Raw genomic sequence first — 17,068 nt, 5'->3', positions numbered from 1 at the left:
TGGGATTATGCAAGCGTGTCAGGAGTTTCCCGGTATTTGAAAATTTTCCAAAGGGTTCCTTGGGTCAAAAAAGGTTGAGAAAGGCTGCCATAGACGGACAGGACAGAAGATACCTGGTATCATATTTGGACAGTTTCTCTTTTTCCCAGGCTGTGTTTCCTCCACCGAAGTTGTGTCTGGATGTCCTCAGGATGCCCTACAGCAAGAAGAGTACAGGGGATGCCTCAGTGACTTACAACACATAATACAGTTCTGTAACCTTATTATTTATAGTGTCTCTGCTTCCTACAAAAGTTAATCCTACCCCCGAGCCTCAATGACCAATGATAATACTGAGGAGGCGTGGATGGGCGGAGTTACCTCAACCTCACCTTGCAGCGCAACAGCTTCCATATTCACCTGACCTAGGATGCTGGGCTGCTCTTTCATTAACATGCATGCAGACATCTATATAACTACATTAAGGCCACATGACTAAGCTCACATGCATATGGATATGTGAAACTATCAATCTCAACATAGCTTATATTAAAGTTCCTGTGATAAGGAATAAAAATAAAAAAAGAAAAGAAAAAGAAAACACACCACATTCCTCCACCTCCTTGCTCATTTGTAATTGAACCCAGAAAGTCCTTCGGTGGCCAGGAGCGTTCTGCACCAGTGCAGTAGTGTTGCACAGGCGCAGAACGCTCCTGTCGATGGGAGCGTGTGGCCAGACGACTTACCGGGGCCAGTTGCAGACAAACAAGGAGACAGATGAGGATGGCAAGGAAGCAATAAGGGTGGAGGGGGCTGGAGGAAACTCCAGGTATGTATATTTTTTTATTGAATTCCCCATCTCAGATACACTTTAAGGCCTCTTTTCCATGGACTGTTGATAAACAGTGATATGCCTCTCAAACTCACAACTGCTTGCTGATGCCTGGTAACTGCTTGTTGCTGCCTGTAATCTGCTCACTGCTGCCTGGTAACTGCTCATTGCTGCCTGGCAACTGCTTGCTGCCGGTGTGGTCTTATAGGGCAGGTGCTGAAACTTCCGAGCCGGACTGGAGAATCTACAGTTGCCACGTATGGTGGTGGTGGTGTTGGGAAAGGGGTACAAAAACGTCCGCAGCCGCATCCCCAACGTATGCAGCGACCGTATGAAAGCAGCAAGGTCGGTGCTGTACAAGTAGTCTTGGAGACAGGGATAGCTGACCAATCCAAGCAGGCTTTGTATACAACAACCAGCCAATCGCCAGAAAGGTACATCACTAGCCGTGATTGGCTGGTTGTTGTATACTGGGTACCACACACAGTACAGCACCAGTACCTGTACCTGTACCTGTTTATACAGTATAGCACCAGTACATGCAGTACAATATACAAATGTCCAACAGTCAAGAGGGGTAGACTTATACAGCGAGTATATCACAAAATTAAAATTGAACTGGAAAAGTTGGAGGTTGTCTTATACGCTAGAATATAAGATTTCTAAATGCTCGCTGATGTGGAAAACTGGGAGCTGCTTGCCGTACTTGGCAGAAATCCTGAACTTCTGCAGGAAGCCGGCTGGTCTCACATTAGCCGTAAATTGATCGGTGTTTGGGCTTGAGAACCGCACAACCTCACCTGGACAAAACTGCTGACCAGGTTAAAGCAGGTCAGGCAGGGCTCTTGTTTTGCAGCACTGAAGCTGGACAGCAGCAGAAGGCAGAACAGCGTCCCCATAAAGCACTCCATCTTGGACCGGCATTCCATGGTGAAGAGTGATCAGCGATGACGCTGCAAGAGAAAAGTAAAAACAAATAAATAAAATGTTAAGTGGCTAAATAAAAGGACTTAGGCTACTTTCACACTGGGACATTGAGTTGCGACTTTAACGTCGCATCAAAACGCAAACTAAAAGACAAAACATATATAGCGCTTTTCTCCTGGTGGACTCAAAGCGCCAGAGCTGCAGCCACTAGGACGCGCTCTATAGGCAGTAGCAGTGTTAGGGAGACTTGCCCAAGGTCTCCTGCTGAATAGGTGCTGGCTTACTGAACAGGCAGAACCGAGATTTGAACCCAGGTCTCCCATGTCAGAGGCAGAGCCCTTAACCAGTGCACTATCAAGCCACTAACTAACAACGCAACATCCCAAAAATGTCACAACGCAACTCTATGCCCTATTATCGTTGCATACAGTAGGGCATACAGGCAATGAAAAGTATGCTTCCACGTCATTACTGAGCATGTGCAAACAGTCCAGCGCAGTTAATAACGTGTATAACGTACAGCATGCAACACTTTCTAATAATGCTACACGTTACAGACAAACGCAACGTGTGCACTGTGAATGTTGCACAGACTTAGTATTGCTGTGCGTTAGTCCACGTTAAAACTTTTTCTAACGTGCGACTTTAATGTCGCACTGTGAAAGAGGCCTTAAAATGAACCTGAAGTTAAAATAAACTCATGAGATTTATATGAATTTTATGTTTAGTACCAATGGCAAGTAACATAGAAATGAGTCTTTTTTAAAAATAATTTTAACTGCTTCTGCACCGCTGCATCATGTATCTACACCCCGCCGGACCTCACTTAAAGAGAATCTGTATTGAAGAAATGTTATATAAATAAACATATCAGCCTGTTTGGGGACATCTAGCTCCCTCCGTGACATTTTTGCCCCTGTTCGCCGCAATATTGGCGATAAAATAGTTTTATAAACTGTTTTGTAAACAGTAAAAATGGCTGCCGAAACAGGAAGTAAACTGAAAAGAAACAGGATGCATACTGCCTTATGTTTGCATGACTAGTTTTTATAATTACACAGTAAATGCAGCCTTCAGATGCTATGTGCAAGTTTAGAAAAAGTTTTACTTTCTGCCTCTGTAGCTCTGTACCACTGAACCCTGACAAGAATCCTCAGACTCCTTTATAAACACAGCTGTTTCTTCTGAGCCAGGAGTCTGGGCTCTGCACTTGTGTCTGGGAAACGAATTGTCAGCATGTGACAGGCAGCTCCCTCCTCCCACAGCCTCACAGACACAGCTATGACTAAGAGCAAGGACCTGTCTGTGAGTGAGAAATAAAGCACACAGGAGTGAGCCAGGAGGGGGCATGCATAATTTGTCCCTATCACAGCAGAGGCAGCTCCTTCCTCTCTGGGTCGACAAAGCTTGACAAAGAAAATAAGATTAGATATATTACAGAGACAGTGCAACTAGAAAAGGCTGCAGTAATCCAGAGCACATTAGAACAGGTATAGGAACTTGTAGGATAGGAGAAATAAGGCTTAAAATTTTGTTACAGAGTCTCTTTAAAGTGAGCCAGAGATGAAAATAACGAAAGATCTGATACTTCTCCAGGGCTTCCTCCAGCCCCTGCTTGTCCGAGTCTCGCACCGTCCTCTCGCACCTCTGAACGGTCTGCCGTTCAGCCGCGATCAGCCCCAGTAACAGCTCAGACGTGTCCAGTCTGGGTCTTCTGTGCATGCACGGACCTCCCACACATGCGTAGTAGACCAAGACCGGACGTGACTGTTACCGGGGCTGATCGTGGCTGTACAGCAGACCGCGGGAGGACAGTGTGGGACTCAGAGAAGCTTATGCAAATCTTTAGTTATTTTCATCTTTGGTTCACTTTAAAGACCAGGGGCATAGATAAACGTATCGTCTGTTTACATGTGGCAGCCGCTGGTGATTGCGCCACCCCCCCTCCCCCCAGCCACAAAATACTGATTGTTGGATGGGAACATGTCCCCAAAGCCGATCAAAGTGCCTGTAACAAAAATACATAAATAGTTAGCTTGGGGACCCAGCTTTTTTTTAATATGTATGTCATTAAGGTATTTTACTGGGTTTTTTTTTTTTTTTAAATATAAAAAATGAAAAAAAAAAAAAAAAAAAACCTTTATTTACAAATAATATATTGTCACCATACATTGCGATAGGGAAATAATGTAAATGTTGTAAAAAGCAGGACAAATGGGCAAATACAATTTGTGGGAATTATATATCATAGCAGGTTTTACTTAAAAACTATAATAGTAGAAAATAAGAAATTAATTTTTTTCTAATTCTTCCCTTTAAAATGCATATAAAAAATAATTCTTAGTAAAAAGTACCACTCAAAGAAAGCCTAATTTGTGATGGAAAAAAACAATGTATTTAGCTGCGATAGGTAGCGATAAAGTTATTGGCGAATGAATGGGAGGAGTGTGAAATGTGAAAATTGCTCTGGTTTTTAACCTCCTTGGCGGTAATGACGAGCTCAGCTTGTCCATTACCGCCGGAGGGCGCCGCTCAGGCCCTGGTGGGCCGATTTTCATCATTTTTTTTTCTTAATACAAGCAGCTAGCACTTTGCTAGCTGCGTGTCTAACTTGATCGACACCACCCGCCGCCGATGCGCCGCGTTAGAGGCCCCCCGCGTGCAGCCTGGCCAATGAGTGCCTGGCAGAGCTGAGGGGTCATCACGACGTTGATGACGCCATTCACGATCGTCGCCATGGCAACGGGGGAAGCCCTAAAGGAAATCCCATTCAGAACGGGATTTCCTTATGGGAAGACGCGCCGGTAGCGATCGGAGGGGCTGGGCGGACGCCGCAGAGAGGGGGAATCATGTAGCTAGTGCTAGGCTAGCTACATGATAGGAAAAAAATACAAATCAAAAAATTGTGCTGCGCATCCACCCTGGCGCATTTAATAAAACACCAGGGTGGTTAAAGTGGACCTGAACTCAGAACATCCTCTCTGCTCTAAAAGGCAAACAACCGCATAATAACCTTTAAAGAAAAAAACGTTTGTTACAGCTGATACAAATCCTACAATAAATCTGCAGTGTGTCTACTTCCTGCTTTCATGGAAGCAGACATAGGGTTAACATAGGGTTAACAGCTGAGAGATCAAATTACATTTGTTATTAGTCACAGATGAAGAGGAATTAGACAGGCTAAAGTCTCTAAATACATACAGGGGGCATATCTCGGTTTTCCTTCTGTCTTGTGCAAGAGTTGAGGCCCACTTTAATGTTAGGCGACATCATTAAAGAATGTCAGGCTCTGTCTTGTATACTTGAGGTATGACGGCAGCACGGATCCCTGCACTGTGCTGCTACAATCTCAGCATTACGGCCATGAGAATACATATGGAGGTCTCCACACTCCTCTCACCAGAGACTCTGGCATCCTCAGCTTGTCTGTGTTGCTGATTGCTGGGCGGGGCTGGCTGAGGCCTCAGAGAGATGCGACCTGCTACTAACATATTTATTAGGACTGCAGAGTCAGGAGGGACCAGACACAGATGTGCACCTGAACACAAAGGAACACATATTACTGACATTATCCTTCACACATGCTAAGGCTCGGTCCTGCTAAACAGGTCATTTATGCTAGGGGGAACCTGACAACATGGATCCACCAGATGCCTCATATACCAGAAACCCCAGATTCACAAAAGAATCATACATGTAGCTTGCGCACAACTGCCTCACTAAGCCACTGCCCACCAGTGCATCCACGCATAGGCACAGCTGTGCGCACACCACATGCGCCACACTAAGCTGCCACCCACAGGTGCATCCATGCATAGGCACAGAGGCGCCTGCAGCTGCACGCACACACCACATGCACCACACTAAGCCACCGCCCACAGGTGCATCCATGCATAGGCACAGAGGCACCTGCACGCACACACCACATGCACCACCCACAGGTGCATCCATGCATAGGCACAGAGGCACCTGCACGCACACACCACATGCACCACACTAAGCCACCACCCACAGGTGCATCCATGCATAGGCACAAAGGAGCCTGCAGCTGCACGCACACACCACATGCACCACACTAAGGCTCCGCCCACAGGTGCATCCATGCATAGGTACAAAGGTGCCTGCAGCTGCACGCACACACCACATGCGCCACACTAAGGCACCGCCCACAGGTGCATCCCTGCATAGGCACAGAGGGCCTGCAGCTGCGCTCACACACCACATGCGTCACACTAAGGCACCACCCACAGGTGCATCCCTGCATAGGCACAGAGGGCCTGCAGCTGCGCTCACACACCACATGCGTCACACTAAGGCACCACCCACAGGTGCATCCCTGTATAGGCACAGAGGGCCTGCAGCTGCGCTCACACACCACATGCGTCACACTAAGGCACCACCCACAGGTGCATCCATGCATAGGCACAGAGGCACCTGCACGCACACACCACATGCACCACACTAAGCCACCACCCACAGGTGCATCCATGCATAGGCACAAAGGTGCCTGCAGCTGCACGCACACACCACATGCACCACACTAAGGCTCCGCCCACAGGTGCATCCATGCATAGGTACAAAGGTGCCTGCAGCTGCACGCACACACCACATGCGCCACACTAAGGCACCGCCCACAGGTGCATCCCTGCATAGGCACAGAGGGCCTGCAGCTGCGCTCACACACCACATGCGCCACACTAAACCACCGCCCACAGGTGCATCCCTGCATAGGCACAGAGGGCCTGCAGCTGCGCTCACACACCACATGCGCCACACTAAGGCACCGCCCACAGGTGCATCCCTGCATAGGCACAGAGGGCCTGCAGCTGCGCTCACACACCACATGCGTCACACTAAGGCACCACCCACAGGTGCATCCCTGCATAGGCACAGAGGGCCTGCAGCTGCGCTCACACACCACATGCGTCACACTAAGGCACCACCCACAGGTGCATCCCTGCATAGGCACAGAGGGCCTGCAGCTGCGCTCACACACCACATGCGTCACACTAAGGCACCACCCACAGGTGCATCCCTGCATAGGCACAGAGGGCCTGCAGCTGCACGCACACACTACATGCACCACACAAAGCCGCCGCCCACAATTGCATCCCCGCATAGGCACAGAGGGCCTGCAGGTGCGCACACTCACACCACACCAAGCCGCCGCCCACAGGTGCATCCATGCATAGGCACAGAGGGCCTGCAGCTGCAACCTCACACCATATGCGCCACACTAAGCCACCGCCTACAACTGCGCCACCAGCAGGTTCTGTTAGTATATAGCGCAGCATTTCAGCAGTTGGACCTCCTGACTAAAAATTAGGACTATTTGCATGTTACAAGAAACCGCCACTTCAGAGAAGGGCACAAGACCAGAGACAACAAGATGCAAATAAAACGGACACATATTGAAATTTCATGCAGACTTCCATCGGCATGGAACTAAGCCAATGACAATTATTTCCTATTGATATTGATAGGTTGTATTTCAAGCAGCATCCAGTTTGTATGAAATTTTAAAGCAAAATGGAATTGTGTGTCTCAGCGTCACGACCTGTACAAAAGAAAAGTCCTCAGGGCCAGGGATACAAAGCGATGCGGAAATCATGTGGAAAACACTTTTGTGTTAAATTGGGGGGGTGCCGTCGATTCCCAAAAACGCTCTGTCAATGAAAGTGAGTGGAGGGGGACCTATTAGTGTGATTGCGATTAGGGGTAACCGCAATAGCAGGACATGCAGCATTTTGAGCACATCTGCACTCAATGCAAAGTATATAAGTGCTGCAAAAATCGATTTTCTAAGCGATTATGCAGAGATTTGGAGGACTGAACACTTACACTTTAAATAAACTTTATTATTCTTACCAGGTGTCTATTTCCTGCTTCCGTCTGTAGCCCCACCCCCTAAAGGAAGCAGTCACAGGCGCTTCTCTGATTGGTCATAGAAAAGCACCTATGACCTCTTCCTTTTGGGGCGGGGCTACAGAGGTCAAAAGCCTGGTAAATATAATAAAAAAAAAAAAAAAAAACACACAACAACAAATGAAATGCGAATCGCTAATCGGAAGTGCTGTACAGTGCTTCCAAGTGTCTGGGTATCGCAATCGCACTAGAAATCGCTGCACACAACGCTGCAGCGGTTTTAAAGTGCTGCAGTCCCGGTGGGATCCAGGTGTAGAGTGTCCATCACCTCAATCACAGGCTGCTTAACCACTTGCCGACCGCACACTCATACCGTGCGGCGGCAAAGTGGTAGCTGGAGGACCTGCGACGCAGTTCTGCGTCGCCAGGTGCCTCCCTAATTAATTGAGAAAAGGCCGCTCGCGCGAGCGGCCGTTTCCTGTCAGATCACGGAGCGGGTCTCCGTGAATAGCCTGCGAGCCGCTGATTGCGGCTCGCAGACTAAATGTAAACGTAGGAGACACATCTCCTTTGTTTACATTGTACGGCGCTGCTGCGCAGCAGCGCCGTAAGGCAGATCGGCAATCCCCGGCCAATCAGCGGCCGGGGATCGCAGCCATGTGACAGGGGACAGCCTGTCACTGGATAGCGTCCTGTGCAGCCGCGATCACCGGGGGGGGGGGGAGCAGGTAGGAAGGTAGGAGAGGGAGGGGGGAATTTCGCCGCGGAGGGGGGCTTTGAGGTGCCCCCCCCCCCCCGCAACACCCAGGCAGGCAGAAGAGATCAGACCCCCCCTGCACATCATCCCCATAGGGGGAAAAAAGGGGGGCAATCTGATCTCTCTGCCTGCTACCTGATCTGTGCTGGGGGCTGCAGAGCCCACCCAGCACAGATCACTAAAAACAGCGCTGGTCCTTAAGGGGGGGTAAAGGCTGGGTCCTCAAGTGGTTAAAGAGACACTGAAGCGAAAAAAAAAAAAATTATGATATAATGATTTGTATGCGTAGTACAATTAAGAAATAAAAGTTATCTATGCAAAAGAGCCATTGAGCTCCTAGACTTTAAAAGTCGCAGAGCGCTCGGTCTTCTGAAGCTTGTTATCTCAACTGTCAGTCACTGTATTCTCTTTTTCTCTGCAGAGGACAGGTCAATAGTTCACTGGGCTGCTCTGTAAAAACATTTTTTATTTTATTTTTTTCGCTTCAGTGTCTCCTTAAAGCAGGAGGATTAGCCATACTATGCCAGGGAAAAAAAACACATATACACTTACATAACACACGCATTGTGTCCACATTTTCATTTTAGCTAAATACTGATTTCATTTCTTCCCTTAACTTATTTTTAATTTTCTCCGCCAATCAATTTTTTATTTTCTCCTCCAACCTCAGCCTTGCTTGTAAACACAAGTGAGCAGAGGATCATGTTTCAGCTAGGCAGGGAAATAAAGGTAAGAGGGGGAATATATTATAGATAAAAAAAACCAGCATGCAACTAAATGGCAATGGCTATTAAAGGGCCAGTGCTCCTAAGGTATGTGATAACTCCAAACCATAACAGCAGAAAAAGTTTTGAATGCAGGATTAGCATATTTATCACTTTATACACTCAGAACAGTTGCTGTTGAAATTTGATTTTTATGGTGACAATACCGCTTTAACTGGCACAAGACGTTAATTAACATTTTACAATCACTACAGATGTATTCCTCAGGGATGGAGTGCAAGTCAATAGAAATTATTGGGTAGTTGGAGACGGCAAAAAAAAACCTCTACCTAATATTTGCACGGTGATAAAAGACACAATTTATGCTACAATATCCTATTTATTTTATTATTGTGTACATCACTGGCATATTTTGAGGCACTTTACAGAGAACATAGTTCACAGTCTAATCCTACTATAGTAATAGTCTAATGTCCTACCATATTATAATTATGTATTTTTATAGCACTGACATCTTCTGCAGCACTTTACAGACTACATAGTCATGTCACCTACACTATTTACAAAATGTATGGTTAGGGCTGATTCACTCTACAAGAGCTTTTTAAGCGCTAGTGATATGAAAAGCTCTTGCTAATGCAATGCTATGGGGGATTTTTGCAAAACCACATCGCTCCAGTGTGAACACACACAGAGGATAACATGAGCAGGAGCTTTTAAAATCACAAAAAGCTTAGAAAAGCTCTTGTAGTGTGAACAAGTCCTTACCAGAGCAAAGAGTGGATCAGCCAAGTATCTTAGGTTGCGTTGGCACGCACTACTCGAATGGCTTAAGTATCGATTAACTTCAAGTGCCTCAACCCCATTGGGGTTGATTCTTAAATTCTAACGTGCTGGAACAGCACGAGTTATATCACCTAACAAGTGCTAATAAACTAGCGTGACCTAATGTCCCTGCTGGGCACACTATTCAGTGTTCTCCCCAGATTTTTCTTTCCAGCCGGGTGGCATGAAAAAGTAGCCGGGTGGGGCAATACAAGAGAATGCAGGGCCAGCGCTTCTCTGCACAGCTCCACTTACAGCCGGGTGCTCACTAAAACTAGCCTGGTGGAGCACCCGGCTAAAAGAGCCTGGGGAGAACACTGCTATGCACACTGGTGGCAGCATAGCCTGCGTAACTAGGCAATGGGCGATGCTTACAATAGCCGGGCGGTAGTGATGTACCGCTACCATGATACTTCACTAGCGCTGCTGCTACTATGTTAAAGGATGCTGCTACAATGTTAAATTAAGCTGTACTGGGTGAGGGGGACATAAATACTCACCACGCCTCCCGCAGCCCTCTGTCCACCCGCTGCTCTTCTCTTGTCCGCCCCATTCTCCTGAGCAACTTCGGTGACTCCAAACTCGGACATACTGCACCGCACATGCACAGTATATCTGTTCTGCTCTCCTGTGGCCGCGCGATGATGTCACAGGACAGGAGCAATAATAAACAACTGAAGCCCATTGAGGGTTTCGAAAAATAGGTTTGTATTTCTCTTAGATAACAACGCCAACTTGTTTTAGGTTTGATAACCCTTCTTCAGTCCTTAGAAATACAATGTATATCTGAATAGTACAAGAGATACAAAAGTACACCTGGAAAAAAATAATGCCAGGAAAAGCACCACCACTAAAGATGCCAGCACACGGACCGGCTATGAAACAGAATGACAAGGGCGAGAGTGGTCAACTGAACAACAGTCAGAACTGTGCCAACCCCTCCCGGTTTAACAACATCACCCACCAGAAGTGGCCAGGAAAGAGATAGGACAGGACACCAAGCAGCGCACAGATGACCCAGTGGACACCAAGCAGCGCACAGATGACCCAGTGGACACCAAGCAGCGCACAGATGACCCAGTGGACACCAAGCAGCGCACAGATGACCCAGTGGACACCAAGCAGCGCACAGATGACCCAGTGGACACCAAGCAGCGCACAGATGACCCAGTGGACACCAAGCAGCGCACAGATGACCCAGTGGACACCAAGCAGCGCACAGATGACCCAGTGGACACCAAGCAGCGCACAGATGACCCAGTGGACACCAAGCAGCGCACAGATGACCCAGTGGACACCAAGCAGCGCACAGATGACCCAGTGGACACCAAGCAGCGCACAGATGACCCAGTGGACTCCAACCAGCGCACAGATGACCCAGTGGACTCCAACCAGCGCACAGATGACCCAGTGGACTCCAACCAGCGCACAGATGACCCAGTGGACTCCAACCAGCGCACAGATGACCCAGTGGACTCCAACCAGCGCACAGATGACCCAGTGGACTCCAACCAGCGCACAGATGACCCAGTGGACTCCAACCAGCGCACAGATGACCCAGTGGACTCCAACCAGCGCACAGATGACCCAGTGGACTCCAACCAGCGCACAGATGACCCAGTGGACTCCAACCAGCGCACAGATGACCCAGTGGACTCCAACCAGCGCACAGATGACCCAGTGGACTCCAACCAGCGCACAGATGACCCAGTGGACTCCAACCAGCGCACAGATGACCCAGTGGACTCCAACCAGCGCACAGATGACCCAGTGGACTCCAACCAGCGCACAGATGACCCAGTGGACTCCAACCAGCGCACAGATGACCCAGTGGACTCCAACCAGCGCACAGATGACCCAGTGGACTCCAACCAGCACACAGATGACCCAGTGGACTCCAACCAGCACACAGATGACCCAGTGGACTCCAACCAGCACACAGATGACCCAGTGGACTCCAACCAGCACACAGATGACCCAGTGGACTCCAACCAGCACACAGATGACCCAGTGGACTCCAACCAGCACACAGATGACCCAGTGGACTCCAACCAGCACACAGATGACCCAGTGGACTCCAACCAGCACACAGATGACCCAGTGGACTCCAACCAGCACACAGATGACCCAGTGGACTCCAACCAGCACACAGATGACCCAGTGGACTCCAACCAGCACACAGATGACCCAGTGGACTCCAACCAGCACACAGATGACCCAGTGGACTCCAACCAGCACACAGATGACCCAGTGGACTCCAACCAGCACACAGATGACCCAGTGGACTCCAACCAGCACACAGATGACCCAGTGGACTCCAACCAGCACACAGATGACCCAGTGGACTCCAACCAGCACACAGATGACCCAGTGGACTCCAACCAGCACACAGATGACCCAGTGGACTCCAACCAGCACACAGATGACCCAGTGGACTCCAACCAGCACACAGATGACCCAGTGGACTCCAACCAGCACACAGATGACCCAGTGGACTCCAACCAGCACACAGATGACCCAGTGGACTCCAACCAGCACACAGATGACCCAGTGGACTCCAACCAGCACACAGATGACCCAGTGGACTCCAACCAGCACACAGATGACCCAGTGGACTCCAACCAGCACACAGATGACCCAGTGGACTCCAACCAGCACACAGATGACCCAGTGGACTCCAACCAGCACACAGATGACCCAGTGGACTCCAACCAGCACACAGATGACCCAGTGGACTCCAACCAGCACACAGATGACCCAGTGGACTCCAACCAGCACACAGATGACCCAGTGGACTCCAACCAGCGCACAGATGACCCAGTGGACTCCAACCAGCACACAGATGACCCAGTGGACTCCAACCAGCACACAGATGACCCAGTGGACTCCAACCAGCACACAGATGACCCAGAAGACACCAACCAGCACATAGATGACCCAGAAGACACCAACCAGCACATAGATGACCCAGAAGACACCAACCAGCACACAGATGACCCACTGAGAAGAGCTCACTTAGTTCAGGCAGGTCAGAGTGATGGTAGGTGCATGCTGCCTTTGTAAACCCACTGTGAAGGGTGGTGGTAATGCTATCCGGATGCCCTTTCAAGATGGCCACCACAATGAGTACGATGGAAAGGTAAATGGTGAAACTAGTAAAGGTCGCTACAGTCCAACTTCTCCTATAGCTCCAATATATGGCAGGGATAATGAGGGCAGCTACTCAAGAGGGTTTGGAAAACTTGGTCAATACCTCAACATTCTCTAAGGCCCGGTTCACATTAGCGGTCGCCGTCCGGATGGCCGTGCCGGAGCCGGACCGCGTGCGGAACGGACGCACGGCATAGCAATGAAAGTCTATGCGCCCGTTCACATGCGTCCGTTTCGTCCGGACCGGAGCCGGACCGGATCCGGCATAAGATCCAACATGCGCTATTTTTTGGTCCGGCTCCTCCGGCAGACGTATCCGGAGCGGAGCCGGACTGTTGCATCCGGCCAATACAAACCAATGAGAACCGGAGAGCGCACAACACACTAGCTATAAAAACCGGACGTTCTACCCCACTTCCTATGCTTTTTCTGGTGGCCATTTTGGATGGGGACCACATGGGCCCAGCGTTCACAGAGTGGAGCAGCAGGGATTTCATGCTGGAGCTCTTTGGCAGCAACATGTCTGATGATATGTCTGATAACGAGGAGGTGAGGCCTTCTCCCCACATAGTAGTAGGTGAACAACAGGAAGGAGAGAATTCCCAGGTACGAGTAAAAAATGACTGGATCCATGGTCCCAACTGCAGTCTCTGTATCCACGGATGGTCTCCACACGTCCACCTGTCTCCAACAATGACCCCAGAGCTTCTGCTGACCTCCCAGACCCCAGGTATTTACAGGTTGTTATCTCTTTAAGAAACCGGATCCGGACCGCAACCGTGTTCATACCGCACGGAAAACGGATGCAAACGGACCTGATCCGGATAGGAACCGTACGGATTAGGTCCGGTCCGGATCCGGATATCCGTTCCGGTTTTTACAAAACCGCAAGTGTGAACGGGGCCTAACGAGTCTGCAGAGAACAGGGGTTCAGATTAAAGCCCCTACTGAGTCCAGACTTATTACTCTAATCTCGCCCCCAATTAGGGAGGGTCAAGGAGACGCTAATAATTTCAGTTTACACAATTTTAACGCAAATTGTATGGAGTTTGGAATGGAGATAAACAAAATCGACAGACATTACGGACCAGACAGGTCATTTTTTTTGTGGTGGTTGTGGAAAGAGGGCGGGGCAGAGTGGTATCCGTGTAGGTGTGCTAGAGCCAGCGACATCCCCCACCCACTTCCCCAGGTGTCCCCCTAATACTGTACTGCTCACTCCATGCAGAGTATTAGCGCTGTGGAGCAAAGCCACAGTCACCTATGTGGCCAACACGCCATATTCTGTGTTCTCCTGTCACCTCCCAGCGCCCATACTCTGTGACTCTGTGACCCAGCATCAGCACACACATGCTGTTAGGTTACAGGGCACAGGCACCAGGAGATGATGGCAGCACATAATGCAAGTGTGAATGCATTAATACTCTGCATAGGGACCCTGGGAGCATCAGTGTGGTGGTGAAGGGGTGTACCTGGGGAGAGTCGGTAGTTGACTCTTAATAAGATGTCAAGCTGAAATCTATCAAAAATCAATGTGCTATGTTTGCCAATGATAGATCCCTCTCTGATCCCTTTTCGATCGGGAGAGGGATCTATTGTTCAGGCACGTGGGGAGAAACTCTCCCACTGTATGACAGGCTTACAGTAAACCAGAGCTGAAATAATAGCAAGAATCGATACTTACCCAAGGCTTTCACCAGCCCCATAAGCACACCAGAGTCCCTCGCCATCCTCCCGTGGTCCGCCGTTCAGTCGCAATCAGCCCCAGTAACAGACCAGTCGGTGCCTTTTGTGCGCAAGTATCAATTCTTGCTATTGTTTCAGTTCTGGTACACTTCAAATAAAGGTGCTAATCTATTTTAGGGGAGCCCAGCAGTAAACCCCAAAGGGAAAAATCGGATAACGTGATTGGGTGGACAGCACCCACTAGAACTGCTAGGATTCAGATAGGTTGTAGTAAACTACACCCACACTATTCAGCCAATCACCACGCTTTGTGTTGTAGAGGATGCTGTGATTGGAGAACTATTCCCTATGAGGTTTCCTGCCGCATCCCCTAAAGTAGGCTAGCACCCAGAGGTTTCCCGTGCCCTTCTCCAGACCCCTGCCCGGAAGACTCTTAAAGGGTCACTTAAGCCAGGAATAAAAAAAAAAATCAGTTTTACTTGCCTGGGGTTTCTACCAGCCCCCTCCAGCCATCCCATGACCCTTGCAGTCACTCACAGAGCCTCCGGTCCTCCGCCGCCAGCTAGTTAGTTTAATTTTCGCAGACAGGCCCACCAGACCTGGCTATGCATATTTTTCTTCGCGTTCCCGTCCGCAATAGTGTCCTGCTCCTGTGCATGGAAACATGAAGAAGAATATCTGTGGCCAGGCCTGCACAGGCACAAAACGCCGGCCGACTCAGTCAGGCGAACACTGCTATAGCAGCACATGGGCGCAGCCAGCGCCACCATAGACTGTAATAGGAATTACAGCTATAGCAGCGCACAGTGAGTAACTTCAGCGCTGAAGTTACTCTTTAACCTCCTTGGCGGTAACCCCGTGTGTGACACGGGGTAAGCAGCCGGAGGGTGCCGTTCAGGCCCTGCTGGGCCGATTTACATAATTTTTTTTTCAAACCCGCAGCTAGCACTTTTGCTAGCTGCGTTTGGTCTGATCGCCGCCGCCCGCCGCGCTGCTACCCGCCGCGATACAGGGCCCCCGGGCCCCCCCCCGCATACCCCTTGCGCAGCCTGGCCAATCGCCGCCAGGCTGCGCTATGGGGTGGATCACGACGTCGATGACATCACTCCGTTAGTCGCCATGGCGACGGGGGAAGCCTTCAAGGAAATCTCATTCAGAACGGGATTACCTTATGGGCAAGCGGCACCGCCGGCGATCGGAAGATACGGGGGGATGCCGCAGGGAGGGAGGGGGGGGGAGAGCATGTAGCTAGCGCTAGGCTAGCTACAATCATTTAAAAAAAAAAGTGAAAAAAACCCTCCCGCTGCCGCGCAGCCGCGGGAATTATACCGCCAGGGAGGTTAAACGCTGTAATTCGGCCTCCAGCAAATTCCTGGAAGCCAAATTATTTCATTCCCCACTATCCACGTGGACCTAGAGGGGGAATCGTATTTAACGCAGCCGGGAACTTGTGCAGCAGCAGGATAAGCCATACTGGCTGTATCCTGCGCCCAAGTCTCCCGGGCAGCGATTTCTCCCGTACGCCTGTCAGGGCCTGCCAGCGAAAACAAAACTGGCTGCAGGGGGCTGGTAGAAGCCCCAGGCAAGTAAAACTGATTTTTTTATTCCTGGCTTAAGTGTCCCTCTAAAGATCACACCTGCGCTCTTTTCGCAGAAGTGCGGCTGCACACCTAGGAGCACTTCCACACCTGTGCAGTAGCATGGTGCCACTCACAGATGAGCCGCTTTGGCTTATTTCGCCTGCATGAAGACTAGCGTGGTTGCAATCAGAATTGCCACTAGCGCTTGTCAGATTTCTTTTGGGGGTCAATGCATGACAACAGTGGAAGCCAGGAGGACATGGGACGCCTTTACAGAATCCAGCAGCTTCCCTCTTCTTATCATGTAAGTATCTGGTTTCAGGTACACTTTATTAAGTCGAATTTCCCAGCATGCCCAGCAGCTGGCATCTCTAGTGCAGGAAACTGGCAGCAGCTATGAGCCCCCCTCTCCCCTCAAACCCACCTCCAGTTGCAGCAGCAGTATCAGGGTGGAATCCTATGTGCGATGCAGCATCACCCCCTCCAGCCCGGTTGTGGGTTCATCCACCGCCTCTCCCAGCATGCACCGCACACTCCGCACTGCAACCACCAGCTGGCTGCAGCACGCATCTGCCATTGGTGCAGCCCCGCAGCCAATGGAAGGCGGCCATGTGCAGTGACGTCACCGAACCATTCCCCAGACTACTATTGGAGAGGGGCGGTGCCAGGTGTCAGCTCGCTTTAACCCCCTGTGCGCCGCGCGGGGGAGGGGGCGTGTCCGCCCCGGCATCTCCCTGCGCTG

At 50.0% G+C, this 17,068-nt stretch overlaps 1 protein-coding gene across 2 annotated transcripts in view; it reads right to left on the bottom strand.

The window, feature by feature from the left end:
• Positions 1-16,868, bottom strand: part of CRELD1 (cysteine rich with EGF like domains 1) — a 58,012-nt gene extending 41,144 nt beyond the window's left edge. For both annotated transcript variants that reach the window (XM_068252606.1, XM_068252607.1), the window contains exons 1-3: positions 16,751-16,868; positions 1,612-1,764; positions 114-196 (exon numbers count right to left, since the gene is read on the bottom strand). In XM_068252606.1, coding sequence (XP_068108707.1) covers positions 114-196; positions 1,612-1,740 — 212 coding nt within the window. In that variant the 5' untranslated portion in view covers positions 1,741-1,764; positions 16,751-16,868. The remainder of the gene's footprint in view (positions 1-113; positions 197-1,611; positions 1,765-16,750) is intronic.
• Between the last annotated feature and the right edge of the window lie 200 nt (positions 16,869-17,068).

Source organism: Hyperolius riggenbachi, chromosome 9 (assembly GCF_040937935.1).
Source record: "Hyperolius riggenbachi isolate aHypRig1 chromosome 9, aHypRig1.pri, whole genome shotgun sequence".
Taxonomy (NCBI): domain Eukaryota; kingdom Metazoa; phylum Chordata; class Amphibia; order Anura; family Hyperoliidae; genus Hyperolius; species Hyperolius riggenbachi.
Note: the sequence above shows the minus strand (reverse complement) of the source record. Positions and strands in the feature narration are given on the sequence as shown.